Genomic DNA, 19,126 nt, shown 5'->3' on the forward strand with positions numbered 1-19,126 from the left:
CTAGTGTGATCCCCCCTGTCTGTCCCAGTGTTCAGGGAAGCGGCGCCATGGTGGCCCCGCCCACTGCTCCTTGACCGCGCTGTGTAACCCGCCCGGGCCCCGCTGTGTCCATTTTGTGCCTCCTTTTCGCCGGCGGAGTTGACTGCTGTCCCCTCGGGCTCCGTGCCAGGCGGCCTGCTCCGTGTTCTGACCCCGGCGAGTAACGCGTCGGAGGCCGCGATCTCCCCGCACGCGCCGACGGCTCACCTTCTCCCTCTGCATGGCTTGCTTCTCCCCCGAGCATCGCTGCGACCTGGCTGTGAAGCCAGTCAGATCCATTTGCCGCTGCCGCCTGCCCCAAACGCGCCAAAATCTCCTCCACGTCGGCCATTGTAGCTGAGGAGCAGAGAAATTCTGCCTCCTCGTGTCTCCTTCCCAGCTCACTGCTCCGCTCTTGCTCCGCCCCTCCTTTTATATGGCCACTCCCCCCTACTTTCTTGTCATCTCCTCCCTACCTCTCCTTGAAACTTTTAACCCTATGTGTGTCACTAGACACACTATCATGCCCGGCCCTGCACTATTCCTCTTCTTTCCATCATTCCGGGCCTCACTTTCTTTATATAAGGTAATGACCAGGCATAGGTGTCAGTGGTTCCTGGTCTGCGGTCTGTCTTGGTAGCCGTCCCTCAGGTTGGTAATTGACATAATATCAGACGGATGGGAGGAGATATTGGGAAGAGGTAGATCATTGTTAGACAGACCTTGCTGTAATGTGATTTGTATATATTGATATGTTTCAGACTGGGTGATCCTCCAGGCTCCTCTCTACATTCATGAAGGTGACGATGTGACTCTGAGATGTCACCATTATCCCGGATATTCTGGAGGAAGGACAATATTTACCAAGGATGACACTGTAATAGGAAACTGGGGACCTGATTCTGTATTCCTTATTACAAACATAAGTATTGATAGATCTGGTAAATATACATGTAGAAAAGAGGTCTATGGAAGTCGTCTGGAGTCCTCAGAAGTATCTATTTCTGTCAAAGGTAAGTCCTTCTAGTTGGATTTGGGTGGGGGTGTCACAGTGTGTTATGCCCAAGATCTTCCGCTAACTAGTTTATATCAGGTTGGGCTCATCTTTGTGTCAGGTTAGCATTCTCACTGCACCTCCATATTGATTTTCTATATTTTCTAATTATATACAATATCATAGTTGCCAACATTTCCCAAAATTTTCAAGGACACTTTTTTAGCAGAAAGTCAGTGTAGGCGGAGCCGTGTGTTAATAAGGGGCATCCATTTTTGTGGGTGTGTCTGGTATTTAAAGAAATTGCAGCATGCGGATCGCGAAAATGGGCGTGGTTTAAATTACGCTAACTATTGGGCTGTGGCTTAAAGGGGGTGTGGTTAAATAGAATCTGTTTACAGCCTGTCCATAGGGATGCATGGACCTTCCCATCCTGAAAAACTGACAGGCAGACCTGATTGGACCCGCTGTGTGATAGGGGTCGTAGTGATGGGGTCAGCAAGGAGTGACTGAGAGAAATTGGGTTTAAAGCTGCACTGCCCAATTTCTCACAATCAGGACAGTTCTACATGAAAACAGGAGATACCATCTTTGTCAGCTAACAGCATTTTTTTTACTTCTATCTAAAAGTCTAAAAGATAGAAATAAAAGAATGCTGATAGCTGACATGTAGAACTCTCCTGACTGAGAAATTGGCCAGTGCAGTTTTAAACCTAATTTTTCACGGTCCAATGACTGCAGGATAAAAAAAAAAAAAAACTTTACCTTTAAAGTCCCCCTTTACTATCAGAGCCCTCTTTTACCATCACTGCAGTCTCATCAGTGCCCATCAGTATAGCCTTTCAGTGCCCATCAGTGCAATCTCATCAGAGCAGTGTAGTCAGTGCAGTCTGACCAGTACAGTTTCGTCAGTGCCGCCTCATCAGAGCAGTCTCATCAGTGCAATCTCGTCAGAGCAGTCTTTTCAGTGCAGTCCCATCAGTGCAATCTCATCAGAGCAGTCTTGTCAGTGCAGCCTCATCAGAGCAGTCTCATCAGTGCAATCTCATCAGAGCAGTCTCATCAGTGCAATCTCTTCAGAGCAGTCTCGTTAGAGTGGTCTCGTCAGTGCAACCTCAACAGAGCAGCCTTGTCAGTGCAGACTCATCAGAGAAGTCTCTTCAGTGCAATCTCTTCAGAGCAGTCTCGTCAGTGCAGTCTCGTCAGTGCAGTCTCGTCAGAGCAGTCTCATCAGTGCAGCCTCATTAGTGCAGTCTCATTAGTGCAGTCCCGCCAGTGCAGTCTCATCGGAGCATTCTCATCAGAGCAGTCTCGTCAGAGCAGTCTCATCAGTGCGGTCTCGTTAGTGCAATCTCAACAGAGCAGTCTCGTCAGTGCAATCTCATCAGTGCTATCTCATCAGAGCAGTCTCATCAGTGCAGCCTTGTCAGAGCAGTCTCGTCAGAGCAGCCTCGTCAGCAGTTTTGTCAGTGCAATCTCAACAGAGCAGTCTTGTCAGTGCAATCTCATCAGTGCAGACCCATCAGAGCAGTCTCATCAGAGCAGTCTCATCAGTGCAGCCTCGTCAGAGCAGTTTTGTCAGTGCAATCTCATTAGTGCAGACCCATCAGAGCAGTCTCATCAGTGCAATCTCATCAGAGAAGTCTCATCAGAGCAGTGTCGTCAGTGCAATGTCGTCAGAGCAGTCTCGTCAGTGCAGTCACCGACCTAGTAGTAAGAAGGACCTACCTGGTCCTAGCCACTCCAGCCAAGCTCTGCTCACTATCCGTGGGCTCAGCAAGCAGAACAAGGAACAACCCATACCTTTAGCGGTTTACCAGAGCCTTACATCTCAGGCCAAAAGGATGGAAGTAGTCCCGTCAGTCCCATAAGTCCTGCACCTCTTTTTCCTTGCTTCCCCCTAAAGGAAAGCTGCCAGAAAATAGAAAACCTCAGATTACATTCCTGTATGCCTTGGTCCTTGCATTGCTTCCCATGACCAACTTTAGTCAGTAGACTCTCACCAGACTTTTTATCAAGAGCATTTCTTCACTATCTATGGTACACCCCTATCACTATTTTAGGGATCTCCGGTGTCTACCTAGGCACCTACACTGTGTGTTCACTACAATGGCCCCAAACCTCACCATGGTGTCATCTAGTGACCAGTTTGGGGTACTACACCTGTGCCACTACACTACAGCTCATTCCCACAATGCTAGACACTTTAAAACAATGCACTCTCTGTGTTCCACCCGACACCCCTGCTGGCAAGGCTTTACAATATTTAAGCCCTCCTGCCTAAGGATTAGCCAGAATACCATAAATATGCAGATTAGCGCTTCCTAGCCTCCACTCACTAGCTTCCAGAAACGTCCCCATATTTTTAGAACCGGGGGGGGGGGGTACCAGAGGCCTGACCTGTAGAGCCCTCCAGCCTGACCTACAGTAACCTGACCTAATTACACAGATTAACACAACTACCATGAGTTCTACATAAGTAAAGACTTTGCTGTGGACTTTGGGTGTACTTGTGCTAGAAGGTATCTAAGTACCAAACGTTTGCTACATAGATACGTGGCTTCTCTGAAACTGATAGAGTCATAGATTTACTGGCCATTACCTGTTATCTCCAGGAAAGATTGCTGTAAGTTTGAGATTAGTTTGCCCACCCATTATTGCTATTGATCGTTTTGGTGTATCCTGTGACCCTAAACCCATCTCCAGTTAAAGTTCTTCAGCAATAAATATTAAAAAGCCATCCCTTAGACTAAGCCTGTATAGTCGGTGTGTGTGGGACTGTATGTGTGACTGGTAGCCTTTGTACGTTTGTGGGAGACCTGGTCATATTCTCAGTGGCCCCTTTAGGTGTAAGTGCTACATACAGCACATACACTTTAAAAATTGAAAAACTGCACCATGTGTAGCACCCCCTGTGTACAGTAGCTAAATTTAGTTGGGCCCCTGTTGTAGCCAGAGGAGCCAGGGTTAATTTGTTGAGTTAGGTTGGCAGGGTTCCGAGGGCTGAGTCTCTGTCGCCTCCCTCTGGCTTCTAGAAGCTCCTGGAGACTTTTACAACTTAGATGGTGAAGGGGCAGAGATAAGGCCTGAATATTTATGGATTCTCCTCCAATCCCTGGGTAAGGATGGTCCAGAAGGTGGAGAGATAGCCCATAAGTATTCTGGAACCTGGCCATGTGGGAGGCGCAGAGTCCAGGGTCCAGCGGCCTGGTTTGTGCTGGGGGGCTCTGCCTCCAGGCAGAAGGAGATAGAAGGAAGGTGCCAGAGAGGAATAAAGAGAGAAGGAGAGGAAGCCTCACCCCCTTCCAGCCTCAGCTAGGCATAGCTGAGTCACCCTAGAAGCCATTGGGATCTGTCCAGCAAGAGGCCTGTTCAGCAGTCACCACATGAACTACAGGAACTTTCCAAGGGACTGAGTGAGTAGCTTCAATGCTATATCCCAGAGCCTATAGAGGTGAAGCAGTCAGGTTCAATACCCAGCTAGCTATCTACAAGGGACAGCATAGAGACATTTAAGCCATCATAGCTATCCTACATCTCTGACTGGGGATTGTAGAGAGGAGCCAGGTGCTTTGGAATTACTCTGAGGAGGGGGAGTACCTGCAGTAAGAAGTTTCAGATTGTCCTTTTCCAGTTGGGCTATTCAGTTTGTTGTACTGGAACACAGCCTTGTGCCCTGTTCTGGAAGCCAGAGACAGTTGTTGCATGTTTTTCAAGTTCTATTATATTACAGTTCTGGGCATCCCATACCACCCTTTCCCCATCCAAGTTGATTCCCCTAATAAACTAAAAACAAAACAAAGCCCTTGGACTGGTTTCTGCCTGCAGAGTGTGTCCTGAAAATACCTGTTGCTTGGCTGTGCATGTAAAGAAGGACCAACAATTCTAGCGGCCCTTACGGGAGTAGCGCTACACATGATTATTCAGAATGGATGTTTACATTCAAGAGACCTCAAAAATCAATAAAATAATGTGTGTGTGTTGTAACTTTAGCTGATCAGTATTCATGAATTAAACAATCAATCCCAAATCCAGGACTAGGGATGAGTATGAGCAGTAGCAGCCGGTGGCGAAGGCACTGCCCCCCCCCCCCCCCCACTCGCTGTCTGCTGGTCAGTCCGGCACTTACAACATGAAGGTGGCAGGTGGTGGCTTTGGTGTCCTCTCCTCCAGCACGTTGGTTTCTGCCATGCGTCTCCTTCTCCTAGGTGCTAGGCGTCCAATAAGATCGCCTGACGTTTTGGCCAGTCGGGAAACGGGTCTCACGACCTGCTTCCTGATTGGCGGGGAGTTGATTTAGTGTGAAAATAGCAAATACTCATTTGCTATTGTCACACAACTGGGTGGGATCTGCACCCTGAGCCCACCCTTATTTGAAGCCTATTAGAGCCTCTGGCTCTAATCACATGCTTTAACCCCCCCCCCCATTGGAATCGATAGTCTGGCATCCTGTATGTCGATCAGCTAGCCGGACGCATGGATGGGGGGGAGGGGCTACCACTGAGTATGGGTTCAGACCTGCAGATGATTGGCCCAGTACAAGTGACAGGTGGACTTGCACACGTGGGTTTGGATTCCTGTCCGAACACACCCAGGCTCATCTTTACTCTACATGGCATCATAGGCTTGCACACAGGGTGATTAAGGTGTGTCTGGGCACACACCTAATCACCCTGCGCGCTAGTGCCGTATCATCCAGTTTTCAGGTCATATGACCCCGAGGGAAGGGGAGCCCACTGTGCCCTGTCACAGTACACCTCCCAGTAATCCATTGTATCAGCAACGCTGGATCTGCTCCATCATTTCCTATGGTGTTTCTGCCTGCGAGCTGTGGGCGGTTGCACTGTGCCAATCTTGTAATGTCTCACTGGCAGGATTGGCAGTGCCAGTCTACAGTGTGCTATTCACACAGGACAGAGGAGGCTGCATCTACCCCGTCCATACTCCACCGCCTTACAAAACCTGCTGGTGTGAAAAAGCTTGTTATGGAAGTGGCAGAATTAAATACAGAGCACACAGCAGCTCTAATCCTGACTGCCTGAGCCAAGAGAGCAGCTTGGGACCATGATTGTGAGTAGCAGGAATACTGAACATCCTCCTTCTCTCTCTCTTTTTCTCACCTCCTCTCTCTCCTACTCTCTCTCTCTTCCCTCTCCCTGGAACCCCCCTCTCTTCCCTCTCTCTCTTCCCTCGCTCCCTTTTTTCTCTTACCCTCCACCTACCTCTCTCTCTCACCCCCTTTCTCTCTATCGCCCTCTCTCTCTCTCTCTCTCTCTCTCTCTCTCTCTCTCTCTCTCTCTCTCTCTCTCTCTTTCTTACCCTCATCTCTCTTTGTCACCTTTTTCTCACCCCCTCTCTATCTCACTTCCCTCTCTCTTCCCCACCCTCATCCCTCTTTTTCACCCCCTCTCTCTCTCCCCCCTCTGTCTCTATTGCCCCCTCACCCCCCTCTTTCTTACCTCTTTCTCTCTCATCCCTCCCCTCTCTCTCACCCCCCTTCCTCTCTCACCCCTCTGTCTTTCTCTCACCCTTCCTCTCTCCCCCCCATATTCTTCTCTCTCCCCCCACCTCTTTAACCCCTCCCTACCTCCATCTCCTACTTTCCCATCTCTCTCTCCCTTCTATCTCTATCTCTCTTCCCCCTTCTTCCTCTCCTTCCCCCTTCTGTTTCTATCCCCTCATGCCCTCTTCCCCTCTTAGTTTCTAATAGGATATTTTAGGTCCTCGATAAAAAATGCGCTGTTAGTAGATTTTCTATGTTTTCATATTAAAAAAATAACGTTTTTTTGGAGGTTGGCAACACTATCAGGAAGGAGCCTAATGGGAGCCGAACGGCCGCACAAGGCAAGTGACCCCTCAATCATTAGGCATTGTTACTGTACTACATAACCAACGGGCGCTACCTACAGCCCCCGGAAACCAAACACAACTTTTGCCACAGCACGCTGCTAACTCCTCACTTTCATTGGGGCCCAAATTATGTTCTTGCACTCAGGCCTACTGGTTTCATAAAACGTCCCTGCCATACGCATTAGCATTATCGCTCTGTGTGTGGGCAGGGAGATGGCAAATGTATTAAAACATTAAAAAATGTTTTAATACATTTTTAATTGTTTGTTTACATTTATTTAAGAGTATGTGTGTATATATAAATATATATATATATATATATATGTAGACATGGTGTTGCAGCTAATAACAAACAATCCACCAAATCACCCCACTGCCAGACTTCATACATCCTTTCCAGAGACAATGAACAGTCTTTTGCGACCTTTGTTTTTGTTGTTTTATTGGTGGGTACAACTTGGATAGGGATTGGAATATGGGATGCCCATAGAATTTATAATTGCCATCATATTTCTAATTGAAGCACAAAAGCACAATGTTAGAGCCAGAAGATTGAATGTGCAAATTGAATTAGATACGAATCTCCTCCTGCATCTCCATGGAGACTGTTGCTCCTCCTGCGGCTCAACCTCTGCAGACTATTCCATCTAATGCCGCGTACACACGAGCGGAATTTCTGACAGAAAGAGTCCAATGAGAGCTTTTCATCATATATTCTGACAGTGTGTATGCCCCATCGGACTTTTTCCATCGAAAATTCAGACGGACTTATGCCCCGTACACACGGTCGGATTTTCCGATGGACAACGTCCGATCGGAGCGTGTTGTCGGAAATTCCGACCGTGTGTGGGCGCCATTGGACATTTTCCATCGGATTTTCCGACACACAAAGTTGGACAGCAGGAGATAAAATTTTCCATACAATTTAAAGGCTGCGCTGCTAGTGCAAATACATGATCATATTAACTGAAAATACCATAATTATGAATGAACACAAGTGAATTGTTTCATAACACAAAAAAAAAAAAAAAAAATGCATCTTCCTGGAAGACGACAGATTTGTCGAAACGGCGTGGGGAGGAGCGGCGTGCTGACGTCACCACCATACCACGCTGAACCCGGAAGAAACGGGCAGCAGCTGAAGCCGGCCGGCGCTGCATGTTTTTATAAGCGATCTTTACTGCACAAATTGTAAGTGCTTTTCTTTTATAAATTAAAGTGGATTTTAACTGTATTACGCTATGGAGCATTTCTTTCCTATTTATCCATGGTCTGTGAGCGGATAAATCACGTTTGGATTGATTTCCTGGAGAGGTGGCTTCCGATCTGCGCACTGACAGAGACCCAGTGGCTGGGGGACACAGCCACATGTGTGCATGATCTCTGTGACAGGAGATCTTTGGATCTGGTAAGGGGCTTACCTTACTTGAGGTGGAGGATCTTCTCTCTATTTTAACATCACGCTCCCTACGGAGATAATCTTTATATCACTTGAAGGAAGGGTGTCTTTCTCCCTCTATCCAACCATTTTCTACACCCACAAGACCTACAGTTCATTTCAATCTATGACTAAATGGACTCTACTTAATCGTTTTTGTTTACTGAATGTTCCACTCATTTTTTTTGCATGCGATTCTTTTTTTTTGCATGCGATTTATGTGCATTTTTTTTTTTTTTGTGTTATGAAACAATTCACTTGTGTTCATTCATAATTATGGTATTTTCAGTTAATATGATCATGTATTTGCACTAGCAGCGCAGCCTTTAAATTGTATAGCTAGTAAGGTGGAGGTTGTTTCACATCTAAGGTTGCAGCAGCATTTTACATTTCAATTTTTGGTTTGAGATATTTGTCTTTTCATCACACACATGTGGGGATCATTTCCACTTATGGGATAGCGCAGTATTTTTTACGATATTACAGATAAAATTTTCCGACAACAAAATCCGATCGCGTCAATTCCGACCGTGTGTGGCCTGTTCCGACGCACAAAGTGCCACGCATGCTCAGAAGAAATTCCGACACGGGACAGCTCGTTCTGGTAAACGTAGCGTTCGGAATGGATACAGCACTTTCGTCACGCTGCAATGTTCAAAATGGTTTAATACAGCGCACTCTCTTCTTCTTTATAATGTGACAAGAATTAAGTAGTTTTGCTGCTCATATTCACACACACTTCTCACAAACTTCTTTCGTTACTATTTATCGGGATTCCCTCAATATATTTTGATTTCTCACATCTGACAACAACATTTTTTGTTTTTTTTGGACTTTAATGTAGATTCTTTTTTTGTGTTTCTCTTTTTTTTTTTTTTTTTTTTTTTTTTTGGTGATTTTGATTTGTACTCCCGAAAATGTTTGTGTGTGTTTTTGGTGACAAGTTCCCACAACACCACTAATATGTTGTTCTATTTAATCTGTAGGAGATTGTTTGGTGTTGTTGTCCCTTATTGTACTTTAGAAATGTACCTGAATCGTCACCAACAAACTGTCCTTTTTGGATGAAAACACACACAGGAGAGTAGAATTTACCCAAAAAATTTATTAAGGGCTCACAACTAAACAAAGAGGGAGGCAACGCTGGAGAAACTGCAGAAGTGGGCAAAGCCTGGGACCCCCAGGGCACACATCAATTATTTAAAAGCAAAATTGGTGGCCTGAGGAGTCCTTATCTAAGGGAGGGCAGTCTGGTCCAGAAGTCCCAGAGATCCGGAAAGCAGCAGATGACATCTGTGTCCCCAGGCTGTGGTCATACGAGAGACTGCATCTTCTGTCAGACCAGACTGAACCCAGGGCAATCACTCTTTGGTCTTCCTTCCACGCTTCCTTACAGGCTTTGGCTGTGGTGGTGGAGTTGTGGCAGCAGGAGGAGGAGGAGGAGGATCGTCCCTCTCTATGACATCCGTCTTGTGTGTTAGTTCCCCACTCTCCCCCTTACGAAGGACTTTATAAATCAGGTCCTCAGAGATCTTGCGTTGGCCCTCCTGCATGCCCTGCAATTTTGTGGCAACCATGCAGGCAAAGGCCTCTTCAGGACTGGGGAAGGCTCTGAGGGACGCCGAAGCCTCCTGGATCAGCCTGTATGCTGAATCCTGCACGGGACTCGGAGTGGCCTTCCTGGCTCGTTTATATGGCAGGCGGAGGGGAGGGACCTGAGACTCAGTCAGGCTGCGACTTGTCCCTGGCTTCTCTTGGCTGCCACTTAGCCCCGCCTCCTCCTGGCTGCCACTAATCCCCGCCTCCTCCTGGCTGACACTAATAATCCCCGCCTCCTCCTGACTACCACATTCCACAGCCTCCTCCTGGCTGAGGTCTTCCTGTGTATGAAAAAGGGACATAGTTTTAGTTTTTTAGTCATCAATCACACACAATTTTCACCTCCTGACTGCTGCAAATTGAATGTTAACAAATATAACAGACTATGCTTCTGAGCCCAGCAGTTTTCATTCTTTTCCCAATTTTGGGTGCCTACTACTGTGTATTGATATGTAAAGCACTTTTTTTAATCAGCAATTAGTGATCAATAATAACATCTAATAAACATCATTTATTTATTGCCCAGAAATCAGTAGAAGAATGCTATACCTGACTCCAGCTGGGCTCCTCCACTTCTTCCTGGCTGGAAGGCCCAGGTTGGACATCGGAAGCCTCAGCTGGTATGGAAGGAAGAGTGGAAGGAAGAGTAGAGAGGGATTCCCTGACTTCAGTGTGGTCTGACAGAAATCGCAGTCTCTCATAGTACCACAGCCTGGGGACATAAACGTCATCTGCTGCAGCTCCGGACCTCTGGGAATCTGTGACCTTCTTGCGCTCCCTAAGATATGTGCTCCTCAGGCCACCAATTTTAGCTTTCAAATAAGGGATGGTTGCTGTGGGGACCACCGGCTTCACTAACTCCAGCAGTTTCTCCAGCGCTGCCTGCCTCTTCTGTTTGTGGTTATAGTGGTGATGTCTCACTTGCCACAGACAGGGCAGCTCCCTGTACTTGTCTATGAACAGGGGCAGGAAATTGTGGTCGTTGAACCCATCCATTTTCTCTGTAAGACACAACACAAGACAAAGCCTAATGTCAGGCCAAACTCCCCTAATCTTGTTACAATATAGGCTTCCATTTCGAAGCAGTATAGGCCCAAGTTTAGATCCTACCTTCGTTAGCACGATCGGCGTCTCCGACGCTCCTTCCTCCGCTCACAGATCGTACGTAAGACGCGCGCGTTACGATTTATACACACTGCGCATGCGTATAACTCCGCCGCCCCTGACGTTCTTTCTAGTCTATTCCCCGCCCCTTTTCGTTCGGCGCAGTGGGGGAAGAGCACATGGCGGATAGACAGCAGGATCGTGCTAATTGTAGCAACGAGGAGGAGGAGGAGGAAAGGCTGGAGCCTGAAACGTCCCGATCCAGAAGGAGATTAAAGGACTCAAATATGTCCTTTGGGGAGATGTTGGAGATGGTGGACATCCTGAAGAAGGCCGACTATGATGGAAAGTATGGGCCTTACCCCAACCCCAATGTCCGAAAGGCCAAGATCATGGCGAAAGTGGTCAGGAGTCTGCACCGGAAATTCGGGGTACGACGATCGAAAGATCAGCTCAGGAATCGGTGGTCGGACCTGAAATTACGAGAACACGAGCAGTACAGAAAGATCCGGAGAGTGCTGCAAATAAGTAAGTAGTTGTGCTGTGTTCCTATTCTTTATGTTTATGACGTTTGTGCTGCTCCATGTGCTTTTAGGAACTGTTGTACAGTTTAAAATGGCAACTTTCATGTTCATGGGCACATTATTCGTTCGGATCAAACATTTTTATTTCGGATGATAAAATACCATTGTTTAGGCCATATGCATTTGGCCACCATTTTGACGCCCTATACTTGTCTTCAAAGAATTGGGTTGTGTAGATGGCTTTGTTACTAGAATGAAATGCAAACTAGATTCTGTGTAAGGAGAGGACACTGAGCAGCTGTTTTCACATCTGGACACTGGAGCACTAGTGTGGGACCCCAGAACACCATTTTTATTAGGGGGCCACACAGGTGCTCCAGTGTATACTATAGGGGGGGCTACATCTGTGAAGCTTTTACCAAACAGGTAAAGTATTGCAGCTTGACAAAGGACACTAAAAAAGCTACATGTTGGAACTCTGCTAAAATAGACAATTTTACCCCACTTCCAAGCAATGTTTCATCTTTATAGTTCTGACATTAAATATCTGTGTGCTAATTATACTATTTTTGTTTTACATAGGGGAGAAAAGACTCGGAGGACACCCCTCATCCGAGGAGACCAGAGCCCCCCCCCCCTCTGGAAGAAGGGGAAATCCCCCCAACACAAGATGAGCAGGAGGAAGAAGACGTGGTGGAACTAGTCACCACAACAGGTGAGTGTCTGCAACCACAGGCTCAGATAAGAGATGGATTGCGGCATTTTTTTGAAACCTAATTTATATTGGGGTTACTCTCTTTTTAGGTGATCGTGAGGTTGTGGATGAAGATCCTTTCACATCCGAAAGTGCCCAGATCGTGATCGGGGAGATCATGGGGTGTAATTTACAATTGGAAAACATCAAGCAAAACATCAATGATGTTATTCCAAAATATAAAAACATCATTGATGTTTTGGGGCGAGTTTAAAACCCCTCCAAATCACTTTCTTCTTTTGTGTGCTACAATGTGTGAAATGTTTTTGTGATTTTTCCCAAAGCCAAATTTGGAGGATGCACACAGTGTGCCAACATGTGCTATCTGCCATCACGGGAGATCAATGGACACGTTTTGGGGGTGCAACCCCTTCCTCAATAATAAAGTAGCGGTAAGGAAGGGCTTTCTCCCCCAAAACACGTCCCTTGATCCCCCCCTGATGGCAGATAGCACATGTTGACATTCTGAACTTGGTGTGCATCTTCCAAATTTGGCTTTTCCAGGGGTGATTTCCCCCCATCTGAACGCAATATCAAACACAGTTCCTAAATACTCATGTCTGATATTGCCTTCCAGTTCTACCAAATGTGAACTTTGTAAGATCAAGATTTGTGTCTTTCTTGTTGGTTTTACACAGGCCTGTTTTCTATAAAATGCACATTTTGATTTTGGATAATGACACCACAAAAATTGTTATACAACAAACATGTTGGTTTGTCAGAAAAACCTTTGGTAAATGCACATGTGATTGTGCAGGTATTAAAAAGATTGTTCATCAAGAATGTGTGGATTATTGTCTCAATGCTACAACACTTTTGGGGTGATGTAATTGTTGTTTTATGAGAAAATGGGGGTAATTTCCTAAGGGCAAATCCACTTTGCACTACAAGTGCAGTTTCAGTGCAGTTGCAAGTGCACTTGTAGTGAAAAGTGTCTTTGCATTTAGTAAATAACAGCCAACAGTGCTTTGTATAAGGTTACACAATCACGACATTTTCTGGACTCCACACATTTCTGTCAAGGTCAGCTAAAACAAATACAAGCAGTAAATGTCCACAAAGAAGAGCCTGGGGGGAGATGCCTGTCGAGAACTTGAGGTCCTGCAGGCTTCTCCCTGTGGCCAAATACCGCAGGGTAGCGACCAACCTCTGCTCCAGGGTGATGGCTTGCCTCATGCAGGTATCCTGCCTGCTAATATAAGGGGTCAGCAAAGCCAACAAACGGTGAAACACGGGGTCCGTCATCCGGAGAAAGTTCCTGAAATCATCAGGATTATTCTCACGGATCTCACGGAGCAAAGGCATATGAGAGAACTGGTGACGCTGAAGCAACCAATTCTTGGTCCATGAACTCCTCCCCACCCTGTTCATGGACTGGACTTGTGTCAAGGTCAGGACCCCAACACCAAGCCCCCGCACAGCACGAACTCTACGAGGAGTACGCATACGAAACATGGCTAGAAAACGGTCGGCTGCTCAGAACGAAGTAACAGAACGCACTGAAGAACAGCAAGGCCTGTGAAGAGCGACCTGAAAAACAGCAACGAGCGGGCAAGATCACACAGAAAACTCTGATACGAACTGACTGCACGCACCGAAGAGCAGATACAAACCCACAAGCACAAACTGAACGGCAGAAAACGATCTGAAAGCCACGAGTCTGAAAAAGCGCGAATCGTCTCTCACCAAACTTTTACTAACACGAGATTAGCAAAAGGAGCCCAAAGGGTGCCGCGCTTGGTTCTGAACCGGCCTTTTCTAGTCTCGTCGTACGTGGTGTACGTGACCGCGTTGTTGTCGATCGGAAATTCCGACAACTTTGTGCGACCGTGTGTAGGCAAAACAAGTTTGAGCCAACATCCGTCGGAAAAAATCCTAGGATTTTGTTGTCGGAATGTCCGAACAAAGTCCGACCATGTGTACGGGGCATTAGATAGAGAACATGTTCTATATTTTTATACAACAAATTATTATTGGAAAAACCGCTCGTCTGTATGCTGTTCCGACACACCCAAAACTACACATGCTCTGAAGCAAATACGAGACGGAAGCACTCACTCTTTCTAGCTCCTTCATACGTGTTGTACGTCACCGCGTTCTGGACGGTCGGAATTTGGTGTGACCATGTGTATGCAAGACAGCTTGAGCGGAATTCCGTCGGAACTCCATCGGAAAAACCTTCAGAGTTTATTCCGACGGCAAAACCGGTCGTGTGTACACGGCATTAGAGTTCTCTTACCATCACTGTGTGAAGGACAGAGACATCACTAATGACCTTGTAAAAGCAATGTTCTTAGATCTCTTTCACATCCTGGCTCCTGCCCATAACTTTTTTCCTCCTGTACACTTGGTTCCTCCTGCACAAACTTGAAGTTACTACTTGAAATAGGACACATCCTCTTCTATTGAATAGTAGGGGCCCACTCTGAATAAGCCTCCCTACTGTGGATCTGGTTACTCGCTGCCACTAGGCCTGAGGCCTGCAGCACCTCTCCCCGGAAGCCCAGTGGGTTAAAAGCGTATCTTTTAGGAAATATAGACTACTGTTCCCAGCCAGTCCAACTTTCAAATTATGAGCCCGCAGGCAGCATTGACTTGACACAGATCCCCACAGTCTTTTTTCTGCTTCAGGACTCCCATCATCCACCGTGTGTTTGATGAAGACTCCGCTAGTGACTGTGTACTAGCAGAGTTCCCTTCACAGACTCCTCAGCACTTTCAGCCCTCCACTGTGGTAACACTCACCGACCTTCCAACAGCCCTGAGTCTTTAATGAGGAACTTTAACTGGACCATGCGTACCGACAGTTTTTCTTTCTCGAACATCACGGGACACAGAGCCACAGTAATTACTGATGGGTTATATAGGTATCACTGGTGATTGGACACTGGCACACCCTATCAGGAAGTTCAACCCCCTATATAATCCCTCCCCCTTGCAGGGATACCTCAGTTTTTACGCCAGTGTCTTAGGTGATGGACGTGTAAAGATGTCCTGTGCTGAGCTCCAAAGGGAATATCCTAAGATCCTATACTGGGGCAAGCCAGGCGAACCGGATCCATTCAAAGTGTCTTTTCATGGCCGAATTGAATGGTACCCGGGCCTCGTGTCCGAAGAAACGAGGTTTTACCCGTAATGCTTCTCTTTTTAGAGAGCTGGACCCCGCAGATCAGAAAATGGCTTTAAACTTCCTAATTTCTGGCGAGGTGCTTTACGGTCCCAGAACTGTTGGATCCCCCTACTGATGGGGGCCCCAGTCTCTGACGGTTTTTTCAAACGGAGCCCACCGTGAGAGGTGAAGATTGGGTCTGTGTAAACGGCACCCTGCGGCTGGATAAGGTAAGAGGAGATTCCACAGAATTTTTGAGTTCTAGTGGCTTTTCTCCTTTAAGGTAAATGCATGCTATGCCTATTGTGACCACCGGGGGCTGCCAAGAGCACAAACCTACACATGCTGACTGATTGTCTCAGGTGTTGTAATCGCTGTTTATGTCCCAGCGTATCAAGCAGGCTGCAAGCAGGTAAGGTGGATGGGGGGATTTCTCATGTTTGAATGTTCCCCCCCAGGCTAGAGAGGGGCCACAGGGGTCTAGAAAGTGGTTATACCACCTGGGCTCTGCGGCCTAATGGCCACCATCTCTGAAGATAGCCGCTCAGGCAAATCTTGTTACCAGTCTCCCTCCTTCCCCCCCCCCCCCCATCCCCAGCCTTTTCTCCAGAGCATGACAGGAGAGTCGGCAGTGCGGGAAGCGCTCGTTTTTTTCAAAACTCGAGGGGGGGGGGGGGGCGGTAGAGGAGGGGGCGGGACGTCAGCACAGAGTGTTTAGACTCCCACTCAGGCCAGCTGCAGGCTATTAAAGGCACTCTGTACAGGTGCACTCAGCCTTTTGAGAGACACAGAGCTGACGGTCGCATGTAAGGTGGGACACAGGCATTCTCCTAGGCAGCATTTACTGAAGTAACACCAGACTGAGCATTGGGTAGCAAGGCTTTTAGCCAGACTACATCGCTCAGCGGACAGTGTTCATTTGTATACCTCACACCTTGTTGCTTTGCACTATGGGTAGAAGAGGTTCAAGCACCCCAGGAACCAGAGACACTAGGGGATCTCGTTCAGGTTCTGAGGGCCCCCTGTCGGCAGCATCCTTCCCCCCTAAAGATGGGCCAGGGACGGCTAGCCAGGGAGAGCCATCGGGGTCAGGGGCTACACCTGCTTCTGGCACTTCAGCCCCTGTATATATTACACAAGAGGTTTTTTTCCTCAACCATTAATGGTCTAGAGGAAAGATTAATGGCCGTGATTACGTCTTCACTCAGTGGAAGAAAACGCACTAGGCTTTCCTCTGTTCCCCAAGACCCTCAGACAGAGGAGCTCTGGGATAAAGGAGATGAATCCCTTTCAGAGGATCGGGATGGGATGGATGATTCCTCTTCGGAGGATTCAGGTGGAGAGGGACCCTCTGCGACTTCCCAAGAGGAGAAAGTCTTAGTGCAGATCCTCACTGGATTGGTCCGCTCCACATTTAAGTTGCCCATACCTGAAACTGCTAAAGAATCCTCTTCTGCTTTGGGGTCACTGAAACCTTTCCAAGCAGCACATGCTTTTCCTGTTCATACTTTACTTGAAAAGCTTATTTAGTCTGAGTGGGATCACCCAGACAAACGTTTTTTTCCGCCGAGAAAGTTTTCAACACTTTATCCGATGGAAGAAAAGTTTATTAAAATGTGGGGAATACCAGCTATTGATGCCGCCATTTCCTCCATAAATAATAGCCTGACTTGTCCTGTAGACAATGCTCAGATGCTCAGGGATCCTGTAGATAAAAGGATGGAATCCCTATTGAAGGATGTTTTCTCCTTAGCAGGATCAGTGGCCCAACCTGCAATAGCAGCGATTGGAGTCTGTCAATACTTAAGAGACCATGTTAAGCAGGTCATCAAAGTATTACCTGAACAGCAGGCCCAGGGGTTTGCTAACCTTCCAGCGGCCTTATGCTTTGTGGTTGACGCCATTAGAGATTCTATCGTGCAAACCTCCCGTCTTTCACTGGGGTTGGTGCATATACGTAGAATCCTATGGTTGAAAAATTGGTCAGCCAAAGCACCATGTAAGAAGCTACTGGCTGGGTTTCCATTTCGTGGTGCAAGGTTGTTTGGAGAGGACTTGGATAACTATATCAAGAGAATCTCTTGTGGGAAAAGCACTCTCTTACCTGTCAAGAAGAAGAGTAAGCGTCCCTCTTTCAAACGGACTCTTTCCCCAGCGCCGGGGGCTTCAGCCTCCAGGCAGTCTCGACGGCCGCCTCCATCGGGGTCCAGAGACAAGAGTCAACCCCAGGGACAAAAGAAGTCCTGGGGAAAGAAGCCTACTAGGCAAAACACTAAGACCTCTGCATGAGGGGGCGCCCCCGCTCACTCGAGTGGGGGGAAGACTGCGACAATTCTCAGAGCTCTGGCAGGAGGACTTCCAGGACAGATGGGTAGTCTCCACGGTAACCTTAGGGTACAAGCTGGAGTTTCAGGAATTCCCTTCTCCTCGGTTCCTCAGATCAAATGTTCCCAGAGACCCAGAGAAGAAGCAGTCGCTCCTTCTAGCGTTAGAGCGACTTTTGTCGCAGGAGGTCATTATGATAGTTCCCGCAAAGGACCAGGGATTGGGCTTCTATTCCAACCTTTTTACGGTCCAAAAGCCAAATGGGGATGTCAGGCCCATTTTGGACTTAAGGGATCTGAACTGATTCCTAAGGATTCAATCCTTCCGCATGGAATCAATTCGAACAGTAGTTCCCACCCTGCAGGGAGGAGAATTTCTGGCATCAATAGACATCAGAGATGCATATCTGCATGTGCCCATTTTTCCTGCTCATCAGAAGTTTCTGCGCTTCGAGGTAGGAGGGCGCCATTTCCAGTTTATGGCTCTGCCCTTTGGGATAGCCACTGCACCTCGAGTGTTCACAAAGATCTTGGCTCCTCCTCTGGCCAGATTAAGGGCTCAGGGTATAGCTGTCATAGCATACCTAGACGACCTGCTCTTGATAGACCGGTCGGTAGCCTCTTTGAATGGAAACTTGAGGACCACGGTCAGGTATCTAGAACACCTGGGTTGGATCCTCAACTTAGAAAAGTCTTTCCTAAAACCAGTAAGAAGACTGGAATATTTAGGTCTGATTATACATACAAGCCAGGAGAAAATATTTCTACCCCAGGCAAAGATCACTGCTTTGAGAGAGCTGATTCTGACAGTAAGGACCAAGAAGGGTCCCTCAGTCCGCCTTTGTATGAGGCTACTAGGGAAGATGGTGTCTTCATTCGAAGCAGTTCCCTATGCTCAGTTTCACTCAAGAATGCTGCAACACAGTATTCTGTCGACCTGGAACAAGAAGGTTCAGGCATTAGACTTTCCGATGCACCTGTCGCATGCGGTGCGTCAGAGCCTCAATTGGTGGCTCATACCCGAAAACCTGCAGAAGGGGAAATCCTTTCTACCGGTTACCTGGACGGTGGCAACAACAGATGCCAGTCTGTCAGGTTGGGGAGCAGTTCTGGAACAGGCTGCGGTCCAAGGAGTATGGTCCAAGACAGAGAGGACCTTACCCATCAACATTCTGGAGATCCGGGCGATACATCTAGCTCTAAAAGCCTGGACTATCAGGCTACAGGGTTGTCCGGTCAGGATCCAGTCCGACAATGCCACAGCAGTGGCTTATGTCAATCATCAGGGAGGCACCCGGAGCCGAGCTGCTCAAAAAGAGGTGAACCAGATCTTAGTCTGGGCAGAGATGCATGTGCCATGCATATCGGCAGTTTTCATCCTGGGAATAGAGAATTGACAGGCGGACTATCTA

The 19,126-nt window shown here is 47.4% G+C and overlaps 1 protein-coding gene across 2 annotated transcripts in view; it reads left to right on the forward strand.

Moving 5' to 3' along the window:
- Window positions 1-19,126, forward strand: part of LOC141117206 (low affinity immunoglobulin gamma Fc region receptor III-B-like) — a 69,475-nt gene that overhangs the window by 23,764 nt on the left and 26,585 nt on the right. For both annotated transcript variants that reach the window (XM_073609916.1, XM_073609917.1), the window contains exon 4: window positions 780-1,031. In XM_073609916.1, the coding sequence (XP_073466017.1) occupies window positions 780-1,031 (252 nt within the window). The remainder of the gene's footprint in view (window positions 1-779; window positions 1,032-19,126) is intronic.

The sequence above is a fragment of the Aquarana catesbeiana genome, linkage group LG13, assembly GCF_042186555.1.
Source record: "Aquarana catesbeiana isolate 2022-GZ linkage group LG13, ASM4218655v1, whole genome shotgun sequence".
NCBI classification, from domain to species: Eukaryota; Metazoa; Chordata; class Amphibia; order Anura; family Ranidae; genus Aquarana; species Aquarana catesbeiana.